The sequence below is a fragment of the Leptodactylus fuscus genome, chromosome 1 (assembly GCF_031893055.1).
Source record: "Leptodactylus fuscus isolate aLepFus1 chromosome 1, aLepFus1.hap2, whole genome shotgun sequence".
NCBI lineage: Eukaryota > Metazoa > Chordata > Amphibia > Anura > Leptodactylidae > Leptodactylus > Leptodactylus fuscus.
This window is the reverse complement of record NC_134265.1, coordinates 243845449-243869494: the sequence shown is the minus strand read 5'-3', so window position 1 is coordinate 243869494 and position 24046 is coordinate 243845449. Positions and strand designations below refer to the sequence as shown.

The 24046-nt window shown below is 39.8% G+C and overlaps 1 protein-coding gene across 4 annotated transcripts in view; it reads left to right on the top strand.

Annotated features, from left to right (window-relative positions):
* Positions 1 to 24046, top strand: part of ANKRD17 (ankyrin repeat domain 17) — an 87456-nt gene that overhangs the window by 37464 nt on the left and 25946 nt on the right. For 3 of the 4 annotated variants that reach the window (XM_075284878.1, XM_075284871.1, XM_075284893.1), the window contains 13 exons: positions 2930 to 3083; positions 8539 to 8695; positions 11192 to 11339; positions 13006 to 13153; positions 13257 to 13490; positions 14344 to 14438; positions 15337 to 15574; positions 16065 to 16256; positions 16883 to 16992; positions 17069 to 17156; positions 18476 to 18603; positions 19564 to 19707; positions 19793 to 19895. In XM_075284878.1, the coding sequence (XP_075140979.1) occupies positions 2930 to 3083; positions 8539 to 8695; positions 11192 to 11339; positions 13006 to 13153; positions 13257 to 13490; positions 14344 to 14438; positions 15337 to 15574; positions 16065 to 16256; positions 16883 to 16992; positions 17069 to 17156; positions 18476 to 18603; positions 19564 to 19707; positions 19793 to 19895 (1939 nt within the window). The remainder of the gene's footprint in view (positions 1 to 2929; positions 3084 to 8538; positions 8696 to 11191; positions 11340 to 13005; positions 13154 to 13256; positions 13491 to 14343; positions 14439 to 15336; positions 15575 to 16064; positions 16257 to 16882; positions 16993 to 17068; positions 17157 to 18475; positions 18604 to 19563; positions 19708 to 19792; positions 19896 to 24046) is intronic. The other variant, XM_075284886.1, reaches the window with a different exon arrangement.

Genomic DNA, 24046 nt, shown 5'->3' with positions numbered 1-24046 from the left:
TAGATATAACTACAAATTGTGGAGGTCCAGGCTGTCTGACTAATCTTCCAATTTATTTAAAAAAAACAGCAAACCTCAAATACAACAAAAATATTAAAATGCTGTGGGAGAGAACAATACGCGGGTCCTTACAATGCAGACAGGGTCTCTTTGTCATTGTGCAGAGAAGGTGAAATGTGTACTGAAGGTAATAGGGTTTGGCTCCATGGTGGCGACCCAAGGAATGCAGGCCTTTATAAAACAAGTGACATTATAACACACTTTTTGGCATCAAATTACATGTAATACATTTACAGTAGGAGAAATACAGACCTTAGGCAAAACAGTATAAAGGCACACCAAAGTTACCCAACCACGGACACCACAGCCTTTAAAGTTTAGAAGTAACCTTGTGCTTGCTTTATCCGCCCTCTCCAGTCAAATTATAGCATTTCGCTTGGTGTGCAGCTCTTTCCTGGTGGGAACCATTGCTTGGATCCAGTGTTCTGCTAGAATTTTCCTGGCCCTGTAGAGAATGCAAAATACTCCCAATAAATTCAGGTGTATGCTCCATTTTGGCATCTAACAAGCTAGACTGTCAAACTGTAGGTTGGGAACTAATAAAATAAACCAGCTTTTTCAGATTAGCCAATAGGGTTCTAAGTAAGTACACGCCATAGAATATATAGGAAGTCGGCAACTGACTGGAGCTGGAATCTGAGCTGTGCCACATTTGTCACATAGCCTGTGGTTTTTTTTCACCTATGAAACACCCCCCCCCCCCCAAAAAAAAAAAACAAAACAAAAAAAAAAAAAAAACACAGTGATTCCGTTTGACGTGGCAACTATAATGGGTCCAAGGCCCTCTGCAGCTCCCCCCTTTGATATTACATTCAGAGCTATGTGAGACTGAAGATTTGGGGGCGTTATTTGAAATTATCAAATGCAAATGGTGGTAGATTTGTTCCCCACTATAGAGTGGACAGGGTTGCTGTATAGGAGTGGTGCTATGCATTCTCTGTCCACGCACAGCTGATCGGTATGTAGGCTGGATGTCCAACACAGACAGATCACCTCCTGTGATGACCACCTTCTGTGGATAGTCTCCCTCCCCCCCCCCCCCCATACTGATGACCTGTTTGGGGCTAGGAAAAACTTTTTTTTTTTTTTTGCCTTTTGATCGGACTACCTACCGCTATTTGTTTGCCAATTGTTTCTGTATATCTAAGTGTCCAGGACAGGGGTGAATGGATGACTAAGACCTTGCACTATACAGAAGTAAAACTTGTGTCTTGTGTTTCTAAAGTTTTTTTTTTTTTTTTATTTGTGCGCTTTTTTTTTTTTTTTTTTTTGTTTACTTCATACAGTGTCCTGAACTTTATACTCTTTTACTTATTAGGAGGAAATGTGAGCAGTGTATTGTTGCAACATAAGTGAAATCCTCAGAGCTGCAGAATCTCTGCTCACTGTCAGTCTTTGACTATGCATTGCTGCAATAATAATGCTGGGTCCCTGTTTTGCAAAGTACGGTATTAAAGGGGTGCAAACGGCCAGAAGGCCAGTGTAACTAGAAATTTGTTGTTTATAACTTCTGTTTTTTTTTTTTTTGTTTTTTTTTTAGGGTATGTTCAGATGGCGGAATTTGCATTCTGTGTGTGAACACTTCTGCGCGGCTAGTTGCGATGGAATGCTGATGCAGTCCGCTGGCATCCTATCGTGGCATTCCACTCTCGATTAGGCCCGAAGAATGGGCTTCATCGGGAGGGAGCCTCGTGCTGTGTATGCGGAATCCGGGTTAAGATAGGGCAGCTCACTACTTTTTTTTTTTTTTTTTTTTTTTTCTCTCCCCCCCCCCCCCCCCCTGCTACTAGCTAATTTCTGTGTCTTTTCGGTGACTCATAGGGCTGTATTTTTGTATAGTTTTTATTTTTGCACGTACTTTTTAATATTTGGGAAAATATAAACGAGTAAAAACGTGGCTGTTTTTTTACTTTCATTTTTTTTTTTTTTTAAAGTCTAATACAAAGTGCAACAGTTTTTACTCTGTTATGGTAATTTTATTTTGTATGATGACGGGGATGAGGCTATAACCGTTAATAAGGGCATGTTATTGCCTTTTTATTTTTTCCACCCCACATTGTGTCCCCATAAAATCATAATAGAACTTTTTGGACATCTGATCACTTTTTTTCAGGAGGGTAGGGGAAGCTGATTTTCCCTGCAACTGGGGCTGGTACATTTAGCCCTAGTTGCAGGAGGAATACATCCTCCTGGCCGCTACTATAAAGTTGATCTGGGTCTTGTAGGTCCCAGCAGCTCTAACATACTCCGATCCCAGCGGATCATGTGATTGCCCAGGTCAGAGGGAAGCCTCATGGTGGCACCCATAGCATTGAGCGCTGTATACACGGCGATTGCCTGCCTTCTCTCTGGGAGCTCTGGCTGAAGTTATGAAATTGTGTAGCTGATGAAATTTGGATGTATCGGTATGTTCTTGCAGAACAAGGCAACCACCTTCCTGACATACATACCCAATGGAAAATCTGGAAGTGGTTAATCACTTTTCTTGTTTTTAATACCTTTTTATACTTTATATATTCTCCTTTGGGACATTTTTTGTTAGTTTACATAACAGATAAAACATAGGTAATGTAGTATACTGCCTGAACCATTGAAAGGCAGCTTATTAGGCCATTCCATTAAGTCAGTTCTGTATGAACTGAATTGCCTATGCAGTTATTTGCTTCTCATTATTTCTAGGTGCTGTGCTTCTAGGTATCTGTGCAGTTGACTGTGATATACTATGTGAGTCCATACATTACTGGCAGGAAGTCCAGACCGTGATCACTACCTATACAAGTTGCATAGTTTGGCTATAGTATTGGCATTCAGCAATTCTATAAAAGCTAATGTACTAAACTAACAAATTATAACTGTTAACTTTATACAGGTGGAATCTTTCATTTTGGACCAAGATGATTTGGAGAACCCCATGCTGGAGACAGCATCCAAGCTCCTTTTATCAGGCACAGCCGATGGAACAGATTTAAGAACAGTAGATCCTGAGACACAGGCAAGATTAGAGGCGCTTCTAGAAGCTGCAGGTATGTTCAGCTACTCGTACAATAGATATTTCTCCTGAACACTTAAAAAGCACAAATGAAACCTTTTCTAATGCATCCTACTTTCTGGGTGGTAATTGAGGCTTCAGACATTGCTTTATATCAGTGTGGTTAAATAACTAGGGCGGCATGATGTACCTGGAAGTGACTCCATGTAGTGTAGATATGGGCATTCATAAAACTTCCATTCACACACACTTCACATCTAGCTTAATGGAGAACATTTTGTTGATACCATTAAAAGTGCCACTTGGGAACTCCTTTAGACGTTCACCCTTTTTAGGCATTAAAGCGTACCTCTGGATTTAACCTTTATCCTATCTTCAAATTGGCCATGTGAAACTTAGAAATTACTCAAAACAAATTGAAAACTGAGTTATTTCTTCCTTATGTCTGCTGTTACATCTGTCCTCCAAATCCTTAAGATATGCGTTTGCCTTGTATTTCCGTATGGAGCCTGTCTGCATAGATCTCTTGTAAAAGCCGAGGCGGTGATCTGAAGCTTTGTTACGGTAGGTGCATCGGAGGTGCTGGTGTCATCACCCGGTGACTGTAGGTGAGATTTGACGGAGGCAGCTGAGAGATTTGCAGGCAGTTGTCACTTGTTGGGCCCTGTAGTCTCTGAACATTTCTGTATGACACCTACTTGTCATATATTGTACAAAGTAGCCGATATGTGAACTTGACGATAGGTCAGCTCAAGGAAGGAATGAGCCGGTTAATAAAAATGACCATGCTTTGTGCAGAACACCACACCGGCAAGGTACACAGCTGAACTGTGTGTATGAATGGAAAAGTGGAAGAGCTTTGTGTGATATACTGTATAGGGAGCAGAGGTATGAAATGTTGTGTATTGTGCAGGGCTGTGTGTATTACAATGGTATGCATACATGTAGTCTTTGTGTGCATAAATTGTAGCAGTTCTGTATGTGTATATTGCATAATCTTTGTGTGTGTTCTGTAACTGTCTATATACATGGACCTCTGCTTTCTACATGTAATCCACAAATCCTCAGTATTTGCACATTACATGTGGAGACACAGGGGCAGTAGGCTCAAAAGAGGGCACAAAGCCACCTAGAATGAGATTTATGAAGACTGGCTCGTGCCTCATCAAAATTCAGGCGCATCTTTGGCTGAGTTGGGCACCTGCACTGTGCCTGGCATACGTGTCATGCATCCTTTGCGCCAGTAAACTGGTGTAAAATATCATAAATCTGCAATTTCTTTGCCTGAAAGCCAAACGTGGTGGTGGTGGTGGTGGGGGGGGGGGGGGGTAGAATTTTGCATATTGGCATGGAGTAATTTCATACTCTATCTCTGTGACAAGAAAAGCAATCATGTCTAAGTGTCCTTTTAATGATCCTGAGATGGACAGTAATTTTTATTTTTTGTTCCAGTGAGCTGGAGGTACGCTTTAAGTTGGTGCTATTTATTTATTTTATCCTTCTACTTTAAATGCAGGACAACCATTTCAAATATTTTGATGTGGTATACTAGAGAGGCTCGTGTATCTGTGTATACTTTTGTTACATACTTATAATGGTATCCTCTTTTAAGGCATCCACATAATTTGTTCAGTACTGGTGAGAAATTGCTTTTGGTGACCACCAACACTGAGCACCTTCCCTTGGATGTTCTTAAAGGGAATCTCGGCCCTAACAGTGGATACCAGAAGATAACAGTAATGATACTTGACACATCTATACAGTAGCAGAAATGTGACCACCAGCCCTGAACACTGAAGCAAATCCAAGGAGGTCCATGACGTTTTTACAGTACAAACATTATAATGAACATTTCACCTCAGGGACTAGTTTTTTATCTTGTAAAAATATCCGAATATTTTTTACTTCCTTTTGTTGGCTAATGCAGCTATTGTATTGCTAGTTTCCCTTAATTTAACCCTTTTCAAAGGGTATTGTAGTTTTGATGGACTCCACTGTTCATGCCTGCTAGCCTTATCAGCCTAACTTATATGCTTTCTAAGTTTCCTTGCTGCTTTGGGTTATCTTAGTTTATTCCTTTTATTTACTGATAAAATTAGAGAATACAGACAGTTGAAGGCTTCTTTAATCGACATATTTAATAGCAATTCAAAACCTGCTATGTTACATACGTTGAGTAGCACCATAGCGATTAAAGTGGAATTTTATTAGGTGGATTTGCTGTCTCACCCCCCCCCCCCCCGCCAGAAATTAAATAAGCAGGGGGCAGTGAAGAAAATACACCCCCAAAATGTACTCTCCTGTCCCTGTTGCCCCGGTGTCCTTCCGTGTCATCTGTTCCCTCATCGTCTTCCAGCGTTGTGCTGATCTGCTGTCCTCAGCGGTCATGTGAAAGCTGATGCCAATCGGCAGCTTCAGCATAACCCCGGGAAAGACTTGGTAGAGTAAGGTTTTTGCTGTCCGCTTGAAAAATCGGACATCTTTGTGAACAGACACTTAAGGACAGACACGGACTATAAAAGAACTCACATGATGTCCCATTAAATCAATGCAAAGTATACGGACACAGCTAGTGTCCGATGGTAATGTCCGCACAAAATTTTGCACGGACACTAGCTGTCGGACACTGATGCTAGTGTGAACACCCCCTAATTCTATGAATTGTACCAGTTGCAGTGGTAAGAAATTTGTAAACTATTTCCGGAATGGTTAATACAAAATAAATTAATTGGTCTGCAGTGATTTAATTTTTTCTTGCTGGAGCGACAAAGCTGTGATTTTTTTTTTTTTTTTTTTTTTTTTTTTTCCCCACCACCTTTTAAATTCATGAATACATAGTATTCATGGGATGTCCTTCTAGGTGCATATCAATGGCAGACATGGGCAAGTTTGTTAAATCCTAAACTAACAGAATCACTGCTGTAGCAGTGGGACAGTAGCTGTGTATTGCAGTTGTTTCTTGCTCGTAATTGTATTGCATAGATGTTACAAGTGTGCCTATGCACAGGATGAGTATCCTGATGCATCAAGTGCCCGCCACTAAGATGAGCATAGTCTTCTTTGTATCCTCAACTAGTTAACTGAAGCAAATGGACTTGGCCACAAAATTTATAGTAATGCAAATAAATATGTAGGCATAAATAATTTTAGAAGCTGGATAACGCCTTTATCTGCAGATACATCCACAGCAGTGCTAAATACTCAGTTTCCTTGTGCACAATTTTCTTGGCTTTATTTGACTTGAGACTGCTTTGATCACTGTTATTTGCATGCAGAGTTTCTGGGAAGAAAGATTTCCCATGATACATCTGCCTGCTCTCACTCTGTTTACTGCTCACAAGGGGGGGGTGGAGTGAACTTGAACATCACAACATCATATGACCTCAGACGTGGGGGTGATTTTCTACATTTTATTTCGTTGCAGTGGAGAAGGGAGGGGTACACGGTGATGAATCATGGGAAATGTAGTTTGTTCAGATTCACTGCATGCACACAGTCATACAAAGAGTCTCAAGTAAAATAAAGCCGAGAAAAGGCAGCACAAGGAAACGGTATTTAGCACTGCTGTGGATGTATTTGCAGATATTTTTTGGAAGCGGGATAACACCTTTTAAGTGTTTGCTATTTACACAGGGAAACAGCAACTAGGTTTAGCTAAATGATAAAGTATAGAGTCGGATACAATATATGGAATACTGTACTTATGTCTTGGCTATACCTGGCTATTGTGCATTTAACCCAGTCAGGGTTTTATAAACCCTAACCCGTCAACTTGGCCAAAATCCATCTCCTGCATAGGCTGCTCAATTCCCCTATACATGAACAGGGTTTGCTGATATCCTCACAGGTAGTACAGGGTTTTTTGGGTATTTATTCGACTGTCCATTTAACAATTAACGCCTGTCCCGCCAGTCCAGCTGTCAACAGGCTAGTACTAATCCAAATCTGTTACTTCTAAGTAGACCCTGCACATGCTAGCATTACCAGTGACGCTGCGTTCACACTAGTGTTCGGCAGTCCGTTCTGTGGTTTCAGTCTTCTGCATGCAGAAGACAGAAACCTGTCGGATCGGGTCCGGCCGTGAGCGTTTTACGCTCTCAGCCGCGAAACCGTTTTTTTATTTTTGCAGAGTGCTGCATATTTGACTGTCTGGTTTAAAAAAAAAAAAAAAAAAAAAACTTTCGCGGCGGAGAGCATAAAATGCTCACCGCCGCTCACGGCCGGACATCTTTCAAACCCATTCAAATAAATGGGTATGGAGAGTCCTGCAGGTTTCCGTCTCCTGCTTTGTTTTGTGCAGGAAACGGAAACCTGCAGAACAGAGCTGGGTGCAGATGTGAACGAGCCCTTACCTCATCACACAGAATACAATACCTGCGTATGGTTGTACATGCAGCGGCTCAGTTTCAGGCCAGTTTAGTGGAGCTAGCAACTCTTCCTTCAGCAACTTGGTATATCTTATTAGCTGGTAGTGAAATTGGGGACTAGGCACAGTTGTTAAGGTTGCTAGTGCTGCTGGTGTCCCTCTCCATCACACTGGTCAAGAGCAGGTAAAAGTCTGTGTACAAATAGGTATATGTATATTTTTTGGTCCTAGCACTTGAATCCTGTGGGTAGTAGATAGGTTGCTGAAGTGGGAACCCCCCTTTATGTTCACTCGGGTAATCCCAGGCTTTATGTATATGATTACAGAGACAGCGGCAATTATTGTATGCATTTGTGGACGATTCTCCAAAGCTTCACATGCTCACTCTGAAAGTTTCGTCTCTTTTCAGATGGCTTTTTAGAGGCTCACATTTGGACACCATTTCACAGTTAACTAACTTTCTTCTACTTGTCTGATTATGGTCTGTATTCATTTGACTGTATCTGGAAAATTTGAAGTAATCCTCACACTGTATACTGTTCAGTAATCAAAAGACTGTAAACTGACAGTACTGGGGTATAGTCACATGATGTACTTAAATGGCGCTTGCCACGATTTTTGCAAAATCATGCAAAAATGACATTTTATATATACATACTTGTAAGTATGTCTAACAATCTTGCCAATTTCCAAGAATGACCCTCTTATCTGGTGCTGATATAAATTTTGATATAAATTTCTGCACTCTTCAACTTTAGTGTTTTATGTAGATTTTCTACACACACACTTTATTTTCTGTAAAATAGTGTTCAAATGTGGTCATGTCCTATAAAGTTTTTTTTTTTTTTTTTTTTTCTTTTGAGCGGCTTTTTTTTTTTTTTTGCTAAATGTTTTCCAACTAGTTTAATGAAATATGCCCCTTTGCATTAGCTGTATTTCGTGTTGCCCATTTGTATTAAGCAGATGTCTCTACAGCATGTAAAAATTAATTTCTGCAGCCAGTAAGCTTTGAGCTCAGCTGTATGTTAGTTTTGCATGACTGAACTAACAGTAGGCCTTTTCCCTATTTTTGTTTGATTTCTTCATTCACCTACTAACTGGCTTGGCGACTTGTGCTAACAAGGAATTGGTAAATTATCCACTGCTGATGGTAAAGCGTTCGCAGATCCTGAGGTGCTTCGCAGATTGACGTCCTCGGTCAGCTGTGCGTTGGATGAAGCTGCTGCTGCACTTACAAGAATGAGAGCTGAGAGCACCTCAAATGCAGGGCAGACGGACAAGTAAGTAGATTTTGTGAACTCTTCAAGAAATTCGATGTTGAGGTTTATAATTTCCAAACCCTTTTTTAAACTTCTGTCTTTAAGGGCGGGGATCAGACCTGGCAGAAATACAGATATTGATCAAAGGGTGAAACTTGAGTTGTAAACCTATGGCATAACAGGCATGCTGTAGATTTTAACGTATGGTTTCTCTCAAATTAGCTGTAAAAAAAAAAAAAAAAAAAAAAAAAAATTTAGCACATTTTCCATGTCTTATAGCTTTGAATAATGTTTTCTAATACTATACAGTACAGTCTAGAGACTGTGCGTGATTCTGAGAAGTCCAAAAATCAAATTCCCTGATCATGCACCACATCTATTAACTTCTGCACTAGCGCCAGAATTTTGCCTAGCGTTCTCATTTACATTTTTGAATCTCAAAAAACAAAACTGTTGGCTATGAGCAGAGTATCCAATAAATTCAGTAAACACTTTCTCCTCTTTCTTATACTTGAAGGCCGTGAAATAAATAAGTTAAAATAGTTTCAGGCCCTCTGTGCAAGCACCTGAATAATGAATTGGTGTGTGTCCTTCAAAGCAATGGCTGTTTACAGTAGACCTTTGCTCCAGCTAATAGAGGCTGGGTCGTCCTTCCCACATTACATCTCATCTATCTGCCAAGTCTGAACAGTACTCAAACATGCAAAACCAAAGCTGTTCCTATCCATTCTTCAAAGGGATTCTACCATTAAAAACTTTTTTTTTTTTCCCCCTCATTGACATGACGGGATAGCCTTAGGCTATTCTTCTCCTACCTTTTAGATGCCTTCTTCACGCCGCTGTTCGGTTAAAATCCAGTTTTTTTGTTTTTTTTTGCCGGTATGCAAATGAGTTCTCTCACCGGACTGGGCCCAGTGCTCAAACAGCACTAAGGGGCGTCTCCAATGCTGCGAGAGAACTCTCCAGCGCCACCTCCATCTTCAGGTACGGGCTCTCTTTGCGTCTTCTTCCGGGGGTGGCTTCAAACTTCTAGGCCTCGGGCAGCTGACTGTGCATGCCCGCTGGCCACAAGAAAATGACCGCTTACACTGTGTAAGCAGCCATTTTCTTGTGGCTGGTGGGCATGTGCAGTCGGCTTTGCCCTAGGCCTAGAAGTTTGAAGCCTGCGCCAGAAGAAGACGCGTGAAGATGACGTTCCTGAAGAAGATGGAGGCGGTGCTGGAGAGCTCTCTCGCAGCATTGGGGACACCCCCAGTGCTGTTTGAGTGCTGGGGCCTGCCCCCAGTGCTGCAAGAGAACTCATTTGCATACTGATGAAAACCGGAATTTTTATGGAACGGCGTCGCGGAGAAGACATCTAAAGGTAGGAGAAGAATAGCCTTTCTTAAGGCTATGCCATCGTGTCAACAAGAGAGAAAAAAATGTTTTTAATGGTAGAATCCCTTCGGTGCTACTAGCCTTATGGGTGGCGATGACCCTTTTATACCTTGTAATGACACTTTTTACCTTTGTGTAGCTTTGTACTGATAGTTTCTCATTTGATTATGTTTATTGTTATGGGATCCACTGTAGAGAAAGCTTAAATGTCCCCTGATATACCTCTGATAGGAAGTAAGAATTGAATGGGCTGGATTTCAACCACTTAAAGGGGCTCCATCACTGGGAAAAGTCATTTTTAACTAATCACATGCTTGCATAGGCTTTAGAAAGTCTATTCCACACTTACCTTATGTATGTAGATTGCTTCAGTGGTTTCTGAATAAGTCCGTTTTTATTCATATGCTAATGAGCTCCCAGCCAGCTCAGGAAGTTCCCAGCAGCCTCCTCTCTCCTATTATCTCCTATGTGTGTGAGGCAAACAGGAAGCTGAGTCATCATCAGCAGCAGCAGCCTCCCATAGAAAACAATAGGGAGAGGAGTGCACGATCTATCGTGCACCAGTCTAATTAGCATATGAATAAAAACAGACTTATTCAGAAACCACTGAGGCAATCTACATACTATAGGTAAGTGTAAAATAGACTTTCTAAAGGCTGTGCAAAGGTGTGATTAGTTAAAAATGACTTTTCCTAGTGATAGAGCCCCTTTAACAAGTGACACACGAACATCATGATGTTGCTAAGGAAGTATGGCTAGAGTTTAGCAGCTGAGCCCTCTCCATACCTGCAGTATAATGCAGCCAGTACCAATCAGACACCCTTCCCTCACTAACAGCCGTGATTGGTGACTGCACCACTTATAACTGTTAACCCTTTAGATGCGCCAGTCAATTGCCATTTTGGACCTAATCAAAGCTCACGGAACATCAATGGTTGGACGGTATTGGTTATGACAGTCATCAGTCTGTTGAAGGCTCTCAGGCTTGTCATTGCTAAGATTCTGTTATACACTGGTATTGGTAAAACACAAAGTTAAGGTATAAGCTTCCTCTGTTTCCGACTATGAATTATAAAATATATATAAAGTTGTTTGCATATGTAAAACATGTTTTTCTGATTCTCACCTTTGCTTTGACAGCCGCAGTTTAGCAGAAGCTTGCTCTGAAGGAGATGTGAATGCTGTGAGGAAGTTACTAATTGAAGGCCGCAGTGTCAATGAGCACACAGAGGAAGGGGAGTCCCTCCTTTGCCTTGCCTGTTCTGCTGGATATTATGAACTTGCACAGGTTAGAAAAATAAATTGCACATAACTAAATGTTGTTTATGTACTGTGTGGGCTTTCGGTTTGAAAATGGTTAGTGCACAGGTTTTGCTGATTTTGACTTTGTGAGGCTGTTATTTGAAAATGTGGTCCAAGCTGCAAACAGGAGGCGCTGAACAGGTTCAGACCACCCATCCTAATATGGTCCAAGATTGTGGACATAAAGTAGGGTTGCCCACAGCGAGCAGAGATGTAAATGATGATGATTATGGTTAATATTTTCCCATAAAATGATCAACCTGCTTAGCTTCATTTTGTACTTCTGTCTAGACTCTAGAAAATATTTGCTAATTTGTCAAATGCTGAAATTAAAGATGAGCTGCAGTAATTTGTCACAGCCGTTCTACAGAGAACAGTGCAGCGCTTCCTTCTCTGTTCTCTCAGGTTTGTTAGTGCTGACGGAATAGTTCAGATGTCTGTGCTTTTCTGCCAGTAAAATATGTATTTCTGTTTTCTGGATCAAGGTGGTTTTTTTTTTTTTTTTTTTTTTTTTTTTTTTTTAAATCTAGGAAAACTGATCTCCCTGAATAAGAGGTGTGAAAGCAGCCTTACAGGATGTCATGAAGGATCTGTTTAATGGATCCTTTGAATTGCACTACTATTTAACAGAGTAGTAACAGACCCTTCCAATGACTTTTTATATGCCCCTTACTTATAGTTAAAACCTAACCAGAAGTTGAACAAATCACAACTTTTATCAAGAATTAATCTGTTTACTAGTCTTGGATATTTGGACCCTCGAGTGTCTGCTAGACATTAGAGATGAGCGAGTAGTATTCAGTCGAATACCTTGCTCCCATAGGAATGTGTGTAAGCGGCTGAACACCAAGGGGTTAAGCGCAGTCAATATTTGATGCGCTTAACCCCTTGGTGTTCGCCTGCTTACACGCATTACTATGGGAGCGCGGTATTAGGTTGAATACTACTTGCTCATCTCTACTAGACATGCTATATATATATTTCAATACAATTTAATACTTGCATATTCTCCTAAAGATTGACATTCACCATCAGGCTCTGTAACACTTGCAATGCTGCAATATGTTCACCATTAAAGGGCCTGGATAAAATCAGATGTTGAATAAGGCATTGTGTATATGGCTGGAATTTAACACATGTACACCAGAACCCCAGTGTAGATGTGTTAAATCTCTCCTCCCCATTGATTTAAATGTAATTAATGTTAGTTTTTTAACAGATCAAAACAATTTTAAAGTCTATATGGGTTCATTGGGGGGGGATGGGAGGACAACATAATGTAATTTGTGTTCTATCCTTTCATGAATCAAACGCCATACAAAGCATAGTATTTTTTGGTCTCAAAATGTTTTTTTGTTTTTCAAAACCATAGCACCTACATCTGTGCTGTCAGTGAAAAATAGTGAAAATGGATATGTGAATAAAGTCTAAGAAATATTGCCTCATATTTGAAGAATTGTATGATAGATAATTTAAACAAAACAAAAAAACAAACCCTCAATTGTTGTCTTTTAATTACTGTTTGGCGTTAAACTGAGAATCCGGAAATAAGTGACTACTAGGTTGAAAAGCTGTAGTGAAAAAGCAACATCTTGTATTTTCTTATTGGTGAAATGAAAACCTGCTAATGTGTGCTCCCTCCTCTTCTGAAGGTTCTTTTGGCTATGCATGCTAATGTAGAAGATCGAGGTATAAAAGGAGATATTACGCCTTTAATGGCTGCTGCTAATGGGGGACATGTTGAAATTGTGAAGCTGCTACTAGCTCATGATGCTGATGTGAACTCCCAGTCATCCACAGGTTAGCTATTTTATTTTGGTTTCCCATGTTAATGTAAGTGCTGAAAATATATTTAGTATTTTTTTTTGCATCACTACAATATATTACTTCGTTATTTACACAGGAAACACAGCACTTACCTATGCATGTGCTGGTGGCTACGTAGATGTTGTAAAGGTGCTGCTGGAATCAGGTGCTAGCATTGAGGACCACAATGAAAATGGTCACACTCCCCTTATGGAGGCAGGGAGTGCTGGGCATGTGGAAGTGGCCAGAGTTCTTCTGGAGAATGGAGCTGGAATTAATACTCATTCCAATGAATTTAAAGAGAGTGCACTTACCTTGGCTTGCTATAAAGGTAAATTGTATTGCAGTATATAGACATCTGTTGTAGAACTGGGCGATTAAGCAAGATCACTGAAACGGAACATCAATATAATGTAAATTATGCTGGTTGTTCACCATAGTTGTCTCTTTTTGGTTGTTACAATATTTGTGAGGTTCTAGCTTCAGTTTCATTCCCAAAACTATTATGCTCTGAGGTCTCTTCACACCCCAGAGTAAATTGAGCGAAGGCCAAGGAGAGGTGATCAAACTTAGTGTTACTCCCTCTTCTCTTCCCTTCCATTCTTATGACGCTAGGAACCGCTGTGGCCCAATCACCTGATGGTGCAAAGCTTGAGTCTATGCTTCACAATTCTAAAATATTCACTGAGGCCTCAATGGTCCATTATGTCAGATAGAAGGAACTGCTGTTTATTTTACCCTGGGGTCTCTTCAGTCACGTGTCGTCATGATGCTTGCATACTATGCATTGTGACGCTGAGGCACAATCATGGGCATCAACGGTCTGACACCAGGCAGAAGACCTGAAGACATCAGGGAGTTGTGCCGGAGCACTTGAGGGGAGTAACACTGATCCTCCACCCTGGGCCTCTGATCATTGTATTCTGGGATCTAATAGGTTTGGCCTGAGTGAAACCACCAGGTGAATCACCAGACCGAATCTTGCTAGGGTCGCTCAAGTCATACTGTAAAAGGGCGTGACTGAAATAATTGCCATTAATTGTAACTGAGGTACAATGCTCAATTAATCGTGATTTTTGGTTAGGGTCATAATCACCCAAATGCTATAATGTATCTCTCACTATGTATTTTGTTTGTATATGTGGTTTTTTTTTTTTTTTAGCCTTTATGCTTGTCTCTTGTAGGACATTTAGAAATGGTGCGATTTCTGTTGGAGGCTGGGGCTGATCAAGAACATAAAACAGATGAGATGCACACTGCCTTAATGGAAGCTTGCATGGTAATGAGATCTAGTTGTATTTTATGATATAACAAATAGTATGCTTCCATTTTTCTTAATTAAAAGTGGCTTGCCTTTCGTTGTTTAAATTTGCAAAATGTAAAACTGTTCTTAAAGGGGTTGGCCACTTTCAGATCAATTATTGTTTGTATAATAAAAAGTTGTACAATTTTCCAATATACTTTCTGTATCAATTCCTTGCGGTTTTCTAGATCTCTGCTTGTGGTCATTCATTCTGCTACTTCTAGTGAATAAAATTCTGACCATGGTCATGTAATATACGGTCCATGACAGTAAATCACATGACTATGGTCAGAATTTTATCTGCTAGAAGTAATCTTGACTGACAGCAAGCAGAGATCTAGAAAACAGTGTGGAATTGATACAGAAAGTATATTGGAAATTTTAGAACTTTTATTATACACACTAACATTTCTCTCAATATTGGCTGAAAGTGGTCAGCATCTTTAAGTATTTCTTAGCAGCAGTAATAGAGACAGTTTCTTGTTAATGGCACAACTCTTCACTAGGGCAGTAACAAATGGCAGTTTTTGGACTGGTAAAAAAAAAATGGTGCACATATTTTTGTATTTACCATCTTGGCTCAATTGACCTCTTCATGTCAGTTCAGCTAAACTGTTTTCCACACTTAACGGGAGTGTCACACTGTGGTCAGTTCATTGGCTGGAATTACAGATTTTCTCAACATCTCTTACCTGTATAGGTAGCATCTTTGGCTAGCTAGAAGTCAAATAATTGTAGATGGTTTGGTTTGCGGCTGATAGAACTTTAAGTTTGCCATTGTAGCCATACAATGAAGTGTGTGGTGTGTGGTTTTTTTTTTTTTTTTTTTTTATAAAATTCTACATGCGTTAATATTGTTCTTAATGTCCCACAGGATGGCCATGTAGAGGTGGCCCGACTGCTGCTAGATAGTGGAGCCCAGGTGAACATGCCAGCTGATTCATTTGAGTCTCCGCTGACTCTCGCGGCTTGTGGTGGCCATGTAGAACTTGCAGCTTTACTCATAGAACGTGGTGCCAACCTGGAGGAGGTAAATGATGAAGGCTATACACCTCTCATGGAAGCTGCACGAGAAGGCCATGAAGAAATGGTTGCATTATTACTTGGGCAGGGTAAGCTTTCTTTTATATGCCTGTTTGTTTCAGAATATCATGGTTTCTTTGTGAAAATCCTGAGTGGCAAACCGTATGCAATCTTCCCTGGCAGCAGTATGTTTTTCCTTAGGTACGACAGATTTACTATGACTCATGCCAGTAAACTGGCTGGCTCAGATTTCAATTCTGGTGCACAGGAACACCTGAGATGTGCCAGAGTTAAGATGCTGGGACTTCTTAATTCTGCCAGATCCCACACAAGCTGGAGATCTTAGTAAGCCTTTATAAATACCCCCTCCCCACAGTGTGTGTGTGTTTTATTTATTGATGGATTTTATTTTTTTTTTTTTTTATTTTTTTTTTTTTTTGTTTTTCCTCTCCCCATTTCAGAAAAAGTGCAGTGGCAAAAGTGTTTTATGCTAGCTGTGCTTAAGCCTATACAGAATTGCGGAAGCCTTTATACCCTTGTTAGGTGCAAAATAATTGATTTAAACACTTTGTGTTGTAGGAGCAAACATCAACGCTCAAACTGAAGAGACTCAAGAAACTGCCCTCACTCTGGCCTGCTGTGGCGGTTTTCTGGAAGTTGCAGACTTCCTCATTAAAGCCGGTGCTGATATTGAACTAGGCTGTTCCACGCCTTTGATGGAAGCTGCGCAAGAAGGTCACCTAGAGCTGGTCAAATACTTACTTGCAGCTGGTATGTCTGCTCTGGCATTGCATATTAATAATTAGTGTGGTTCCAGTTTTAACACCTTCTCACAGATTTCCTCTTTTTTTTTTTTTTTTTTTTTTTTTTTTTCCAATTTTCGTTTTGACTCCACACCTTTTTACATGCTCACAGCCATATGAGTGATAAATGCTAGCACCATGAAGTACAATTTGTCCAGCAAACCTTATTAATCTGTACAATGTACTGGGAAGCTGGAACAAAATTTAGAATGGGGTGGATTTGAAGAAAAAGTGCATTTGTGCGACTTTTACATGCTTCATTTTTACGGTGTTTACAAAGCAACCAACATGACATGTCTATGTTTTGGTACGATTCCGAGGATACCAAATTTATATGGTTTGATTCTTATATTTTAACCCCTTACCAAGAATCGGAAACCTATTTTGGCGCCAATGTACAGGGAGGGTTGCATAAGGTGTCGTTTTTTTGCGTGAAACCTGGTTGCTATGACGGCCGCTCTTCAGTTTAGAGGTGCGACCTCCATCTTTAAACACATGGCTTCTGCTGTACTGTTACGGTGGATGTCGGGAAAAGGATTAATGTAACTTATAATGTCCCGGAACTCTAAAAATGGTTTACATTTCACTCCATAGGAGCAAATGTTCACGCAACAACTGCAACAGGTGATACGGCTCTAACCTATGCTTGTGAAAATGGGCATACTGATGTGGCAGATGTATTGCTTCAGGCTGGTGCAGATTTGGTAAGTCTCACAATTTGTACATGGTCTATGTTAAGAATTGTTTAAAGGTCAAACACTTAAGGATTTTTTGTTTCAGGAGCACGAGTCTGAAGGAGGGAGGACCCCACTGATGAAGGCAGCAAGAGCTGGTCATGTCTGTACTGTTCAATTTCTTATCAGCAAAGGTACAAGTCATCATCTTATTACTTCACATAACCGTTGTTCACATTCTCCTGTTTGAATTTATCATGTTTTGGGTTTGAGGTCTTTGTAATTTTGAGCTTCATAGACCATTTTTGGGTGAAATAAATTGATCCTCGAAATGATGATAAAATTTTAATTTAAGTGACCGTTTATGAAGACCCCCATTCTAACAATTGGTGGGTGTCGCAGCAGACTGATCCTTGTCAAATTTAACATTAGCCAGCTGTCCAGTGGATAGGTGACAAATGTTTGTTTATGAATATAATGTAAAATGTGTTCTACCTTTCTCAAACTTGAGATACCAGAAATTCACACTCCTTTCAAATCTGTCAGAAACCCTGTATTTCACATAGTTTAGTTCAGCTATATACCAGAGAGAAACCAGTCAAGAAACCATTTGTTACGAGATGCCCCCATATTTATAGTCATAAATTGCGTAATCCCTTTGTGTAAAATCATGTACAGGTCAGGGAATGCAGATAACTAGCACACCCCACATGTAAATGTGACAGATTGCACAGGCTCAGAAGTAGAGTAGGTGCGATCAGCTGCAGGACAGTAACAGCAATCCCAGCTGTTTAATGCTTTGTATTATGTATGATACATTTCAATTAATGGGCACAATACACATTGTAAAACATATATTGGGACAGTTAATGGAGCCCTCTTAGTGGACTTTGGGATGGAAGGAGTGTAGGTGGAGTAACAAAAGCTTAAAAAGTAAAAGGAAACTCTCCGAAACTCAATTTTTTTTTTATTTTTTTTATCCATCAAAATGTTGCATGTTCTAAAAACAAGAAAAAAAAGAACTGCATGTATTTACGATCGACCCGTTCGTAACAACATAGAACACTATTACACTATATTATGCTATTTTACCTGCACAATAGATGGTATAAAAGTAATGCCAAAATCACCATTCTTGTTTATCCTACCACCCAAAAAGCAAAATACAAGCGATCAAAAAGTTGCTTAAATCGATCTCACTCTAAGATTATTCTAACCCATGGAATAAATTAAGAATGTTGTTTTCACCATTAGATTAACAGCACATAACTTGCAAAAATGAAGGCAGAATTGCTGTACTTTCCCACTCTCTCCCAGAAAGTGCTTTGGTTTTTTTTTTTTTTTTTTTTAAATGCAACAAAGCACACGTATGGCTATGTTAACATGGGTATGTAAAAGTTACAGCTCTTGGAAGATTACGATGAAAAATACTGCTTAAGACCATGTCTTTGAATGAAATGGATCACTTAATGCAGGTTGACTAGTTTTAATAGTTTTCTATTTATTTTTATAGGTGCAAATGTGAATCGCACAACTTTGAACAATGACCATACTGTCCTGTCTCTTGCGTGTGCTGGAGGACATCTAGCTGTGGTTGAGTTGCTTTTAGCGCATGGTGCTGATCCAACACACAGGTTAAAGGTAAAATGGTTTTCAAATTTGGTCTCAAATGTTAATTTTACTCAACACAACTGTTTTAATAGGGATTGTATGGTAGAAACTGTCCTTTACTTCAAGTTGTACTTTGGCTATAGAGCAGCAGGGGTGTAATGTTGTCTAGCAGGGAAACTAGTTTATTCGGATTCCTCATATCAAATTACTTTGTAAACTGAATAAATGCTGCTTAGACTACAATATATGCTGATTAAACCTTTAGTGAGTGCTATGGCCTTTTCATTAAATGTTGTGCTTGGTATTGCTGGTGGGTCATCATGCATTTGAATGGGACTGAGCTGCAAACAAGTTATGACTGACCTGTGAAGCTGTGCTCACCCAAGCAGGAAATGGACCCTCACTGATCAGATCACCGTTGCAGGAAGTCACATAGAACTAAATGGATTCATGGTTGAGCTTGTTTTATGCTCATGGGGAACTTCTGTGGACCCCTGTTAATGTGATCGTTTTCACAATAGCATTTGTCCTCAGGATATGATCTTGTAAAGCAGGGGGTTCCCCCTCCCCAAAAATATGATTATTAACATCTCCTCTCTAAGTACTGGTATTGAGATGGCCCTGCACAACTGCTTACAGGGAGCAGAATTTTCTTTTTGATGTTTAGAGCTTGAATGTATGCAAATAGGAGCTAAGTATTTTTCATAAATTGTATGTTTACATTAAAATGACCCCAGTCTCTCCAGTATAATAATGTATTTGTAAGCATTTACTTAGATATACATATATTGAGCTAGATATGTTGGTAGATGGATGTGACTTTTTAATGTAACGAAAATTAGAATGAAATAAAAGTCTGTTCTTCTGTCCACTGTTGCTTGTGTGGACTATTCATAACTGTGCATGTTGCCCAGAGTAATGATACGCAGTCTTTTATTTCTTGTACAATTTGTTTTAATGTCAATTTTAAAAGGTTATTTCTTTCTGTAGGACGGTTCCACAATGCTAATTGAAGCTGCCAAAGGAGGTCACACCAGTGTGGTTTGCTACCTGCTGGATTATCCAAATAACCTCCTATCTGCTCCTCCACCTGATGTTACACAGTTCACCCCTCCCTCCCATGACCTAAATCGGGTAAACTACTTTTTTCAGAATTTAAAAAATTAAAATTAAGCTTTCAGTGAAGGAATAGCTATATTAAATCTGTAATTTTTGCTAGGCTCCCCGTGTTCCAATGCAGGCACTGCCAATGGTTGTACCACCCCAAGAGCCAGACAAGCCCCCTGCAAATGTTGCAGCAAACCTTCCCATCAGAAATAAAGGTCAGTTGTGTCCACCCCTTGACTTCTCTTCTGCTTACAATGTTATGTTAGACCTTGCATACACAAACTTTCCAAAATCTTGCATAATGAAATTGCATATGCTCCATTGCATCCATTGATAGATTTGAGGAACCTTTGTGAGGTCTGGATACTGCAAAAGAGTGAGGATGATCTGGTTAGATGTTTTCCAGAGATCTCCAGTTAACATCACAAATCATACTTCTCTTGCAGAGATTTAGTGTGATACTCTGTGATCTCTTAATCAATTTTTTTTTGTTTAGAAACTGCATTAAAAGTTGGGCTAACTTTATTTTACATGCAGTCATAAATATTACCTTTCATGGCAAAGTTAGTGCTGGGTGACCCTAAGGGGCCCCTTCACACGGAGTATACGCTGGCTGGTTCTGAATGTGTAAACGGTCCGAATCAGCGGCATTTAAAACAGATCCCATTGCTTTCTATGGGAGCTGGCATATGTGCGCTCCCCATAGAACTGAATGGAAAAAAGCAGCCCATTAATTTCTATGGGGAGCGCATGTATACCGGCTCCCATAGGAAGCAATGGTATCTGTTTTAAATGCCGCTGATTCGGAACGTTTACATGTTCAGAATCAGCCAACATATACTCCGTGTGAAGGGGCCCTAATAACTGGGAGCACATGTGGCAGTCTCTTGCTCCTCTAGACTGCATATTAGGCATTAAATTTCTATATGGGGCATAGGACTGTAGGAACTATGTAGTGAGTGAAGGCCAAGGAATTGCCCTTCAGAATTGGACATGCTAAACTGCAGCTGGGCCCAGGCCACTGAATGACTTAATTTTTAATTCACTATAATGATGTACTCAGAAGGGTAAGTTCTGCTTTACTTTACATTTTAACTAAGGTACTCACTTCATATGTTCTTCTTTCAGTAATTGTTTGCCGATAATGGATCAAAGCTTTAAGTAGAAAGGATTTATTATTATTTTTTTTTTATATATTTTTTAAATATATATAAACCAATAGTGCAAGTGAAATAAGAAACTGATCGTTCTCCATTTTTTAGGCTTCTTTTCCTCTTTTATCTTTCTCCAAAGCTACTTAATTCACTGCTCAGGTCTGCCTTTATTAAAGACAGAATGGACCAGAACACATGTAATGTGTATGGCCTGCTTAATGAATAGCTCTTACAGCTTTGTCCTCTCTCCCCCCTGTTCTGGACACTTGCACTGCTTGGCTGCATATTGTAATCTTTAGCAGCTCACAGACAAGAAAGATCAGGTTGCATAAGTCGAGGAAAGGTGCAGAGTGCAGCCAACAGTAATTTTTTTTTTTTTTTTTTTTTTTTTTTTTTAGCATTACTTGGAGAGATATTGGTTTCTTATATGTGCTTGTACTATATATAATAAATAAATATATATTTACTTCTGAAAATAAAGCTGAGTTACATTTGTTTTTAAAGCCCCCCCTCCATTTTTTTTTTTTTTTTTTTTGTAAATAATGGATGGAGGGGCAGTGTGCATGAAACTTTAAGCCTTTGATCCTGAGATGGTCCATGCAGATTTCTTGTCATAATAGTGGGATGACACTTGACTTTGCTAACTTAAATACCCATTTTATTCTCTCACTTTTGCAATATCAGAGTTGATCCTACTGAATTCAGTACTACGCCTTGTTTCCTTTTTCCTCCTTCTCTGCATAAATGTTTCCATTTAATTTTTCTGCTTTCTTTTTTAACTTTTTGTTTTAAAAAGATTAAGCTGAGTTACCTGCAATTTATTTTTTTTTGTTTCCATACTTTTGTGTTTAGCTCTAGCAAGTAATTTAAGAAACCTATAACTGCTGTTTTGTTGTTCTGCTTTGTGCACCCACTTGTTTCTTGTCTCCATTTCTCTTTAAGCAGCAATACCAGCTTCTAATTCATAGCTCGAGTATTTACAAATTGGCCAGGGTTTGATGGTTTTTGTGTTCTTCACTTGAACTTTTCGGCTGCGTTGCACACTACTGTGTTACAACAGTCACATGAATATCCAGGTTTTAAGTTGTTTGTTTATGATATATCCTTAATATCAGATTGGTAGGAGCCTTTAAAGAGGACCATTCATCAGTTGGGGCACATGCGGTTTTATATACCGCTAGAAAGCCGACAGTGCGCTGAATTCAGCGCACTGTTGGCTTTCACGATCTGTGTCCCAAGTGAAGAGCTATTGGTGCCGTAGCTCTTGAACATTAGAAGGGCGTTCCTATTCCTAAGCCTATAGCGCTGTACTGTGAGAGCAGGGAGGAACGCCTCCTCACAGTACTGCGCTATAGGCGCTGCTGTGAGGAAGGACATTCCTGACTGTCAGGAACGCCCTTCTGATGGTGAAGAGCTACGGTACCGGCACCGATAGCTCTTCACCGGGGGCACAGATCGGGAAAGCCGACAGTGCACTGAATTCAGCACACTGTCTGCTTTCTGGCGTTAGATAAAACCGCATGTGCCCCAAGTGGTGAAAGGTCCTCCCCATGCAGACTCCACGAACAGAATACCAAACGTAGATGTGAACCAGGCCTAAGAAGTACAAAGCAAAAACACAAAAATTAAAAAGGTTTGCGGCTCCTAAGGGTTAAAAGCACAATACTGACCAAAATATAGTGTGAAAGTGACTTGAAATGACGATCCTGAAATACTCAGTTATAAATTTCTGGGAGAAATAGAGGAATACAACAGAGTGTATGTATGTAGTGCAAGACAAAATACTCAAGAATTGTTGAACTGGAATTTTTTGAGACCAGAGTCCTGCCAAGTTCTCTTCGCCATTAATCTGTCCAGAGCTCACTGCATTAAGGCGACTCTGTTGTTCTGTCTTGTGTGGATCCTAGTCTGGCTTGAACTGTACTTGATCATATATGATCAGTTATTTGGATCCGTACATTGCCTTTTTGTTTTGTTACTTGTAGAACAGCTTCTTCAAAGCTTTGCCATAAGGACATAGTTGCTACAAAGAGCCCTTCTTAAAATAATCTTCCGTTTAAGTGATGCATAAACCATGCGGTACAATTAGATGTTCTCACCTCACATTTCAAAGCTGTCGTGTAATGAGGCTTTTTTTTGGGTTGGGCATATCTGCAGAGTGCATGGCTTGTGGATTATTTGTTCTACTCAAGCCCTTCACTTCAAAGTGCCTGTTGCCATGTAAGAAACTAGAAAATCACTTTGGGATTTGTACATAAAAGATCTCTAGATAAGACGTAACCTGTTAAACATTTGAAGATGAAATGCCGTAGCTAATTTCTGGATTTTACTTAGACCCGGTGAGACTTCAGTGCATTGTACCCAAAATTATAGACAACAACCTGGGATGTGTTTTGTATATTGCCATGACATATTTGACTTGCATCAAGCTGGTATTGCTAATTAAAGAATATTTGTATCCGGTTAGAGCACATACAGCTATTGTACAAATCGGTGAGAAGCAGAGCAGATGGCACAAGGACTGGACCCATATCCTTGAATGAATGAGCCCTAACTGCAAAACGGACAGGAATGGAGCTTGTGCTGGGTTTTGCAATCGGAGTTCAGGCCCATATAAATCGTGCTTGTGTGCATGGGGCAATAGAATTGAATGGGCCAGTCTATCTGTTAAAATATGGATGTGCACTGCTGAAAAATAGGATTGTGTGCATCAAGCCTACTAATATCCTTGGAATTATTTATAAGACCACGCCACCATGGTTTTCATTTAGTGTGATATCCTTTTTAAAACCCCATTCTATTTATTTTATGTATTTTATTTTTGCCGATCAATGCTCTTGATAATTTTGTCCACCCCTAGGTTCACAATCCATTCTATATTGAAATGGTAGACCCTTACTGAGATTAGTGCTCGACTCCTGATCTTCTGTTGCCCTATTCTATAACTAACATAGTGACTGCTTTCACTCTACAAATTTAGTTTCTTCCCTAGAGCCATTTTATTCATCCTTCTCCTCTGTTTTTTTTTCTTTTGTAATTTTCCGCTAATTGTCAGGTGAAGGTTTCCAACTTTCTCATAAATCCAAACGCATGGAGCATAAGCCTTTTATCCGTGACTGTACTTGATATGTTAGGTTTCTTAATAAGATATGTACTAATATTTGGTTTATGGGTGATCTATTTGTAATAGTGTTATAGTTGTGTGGATGTTG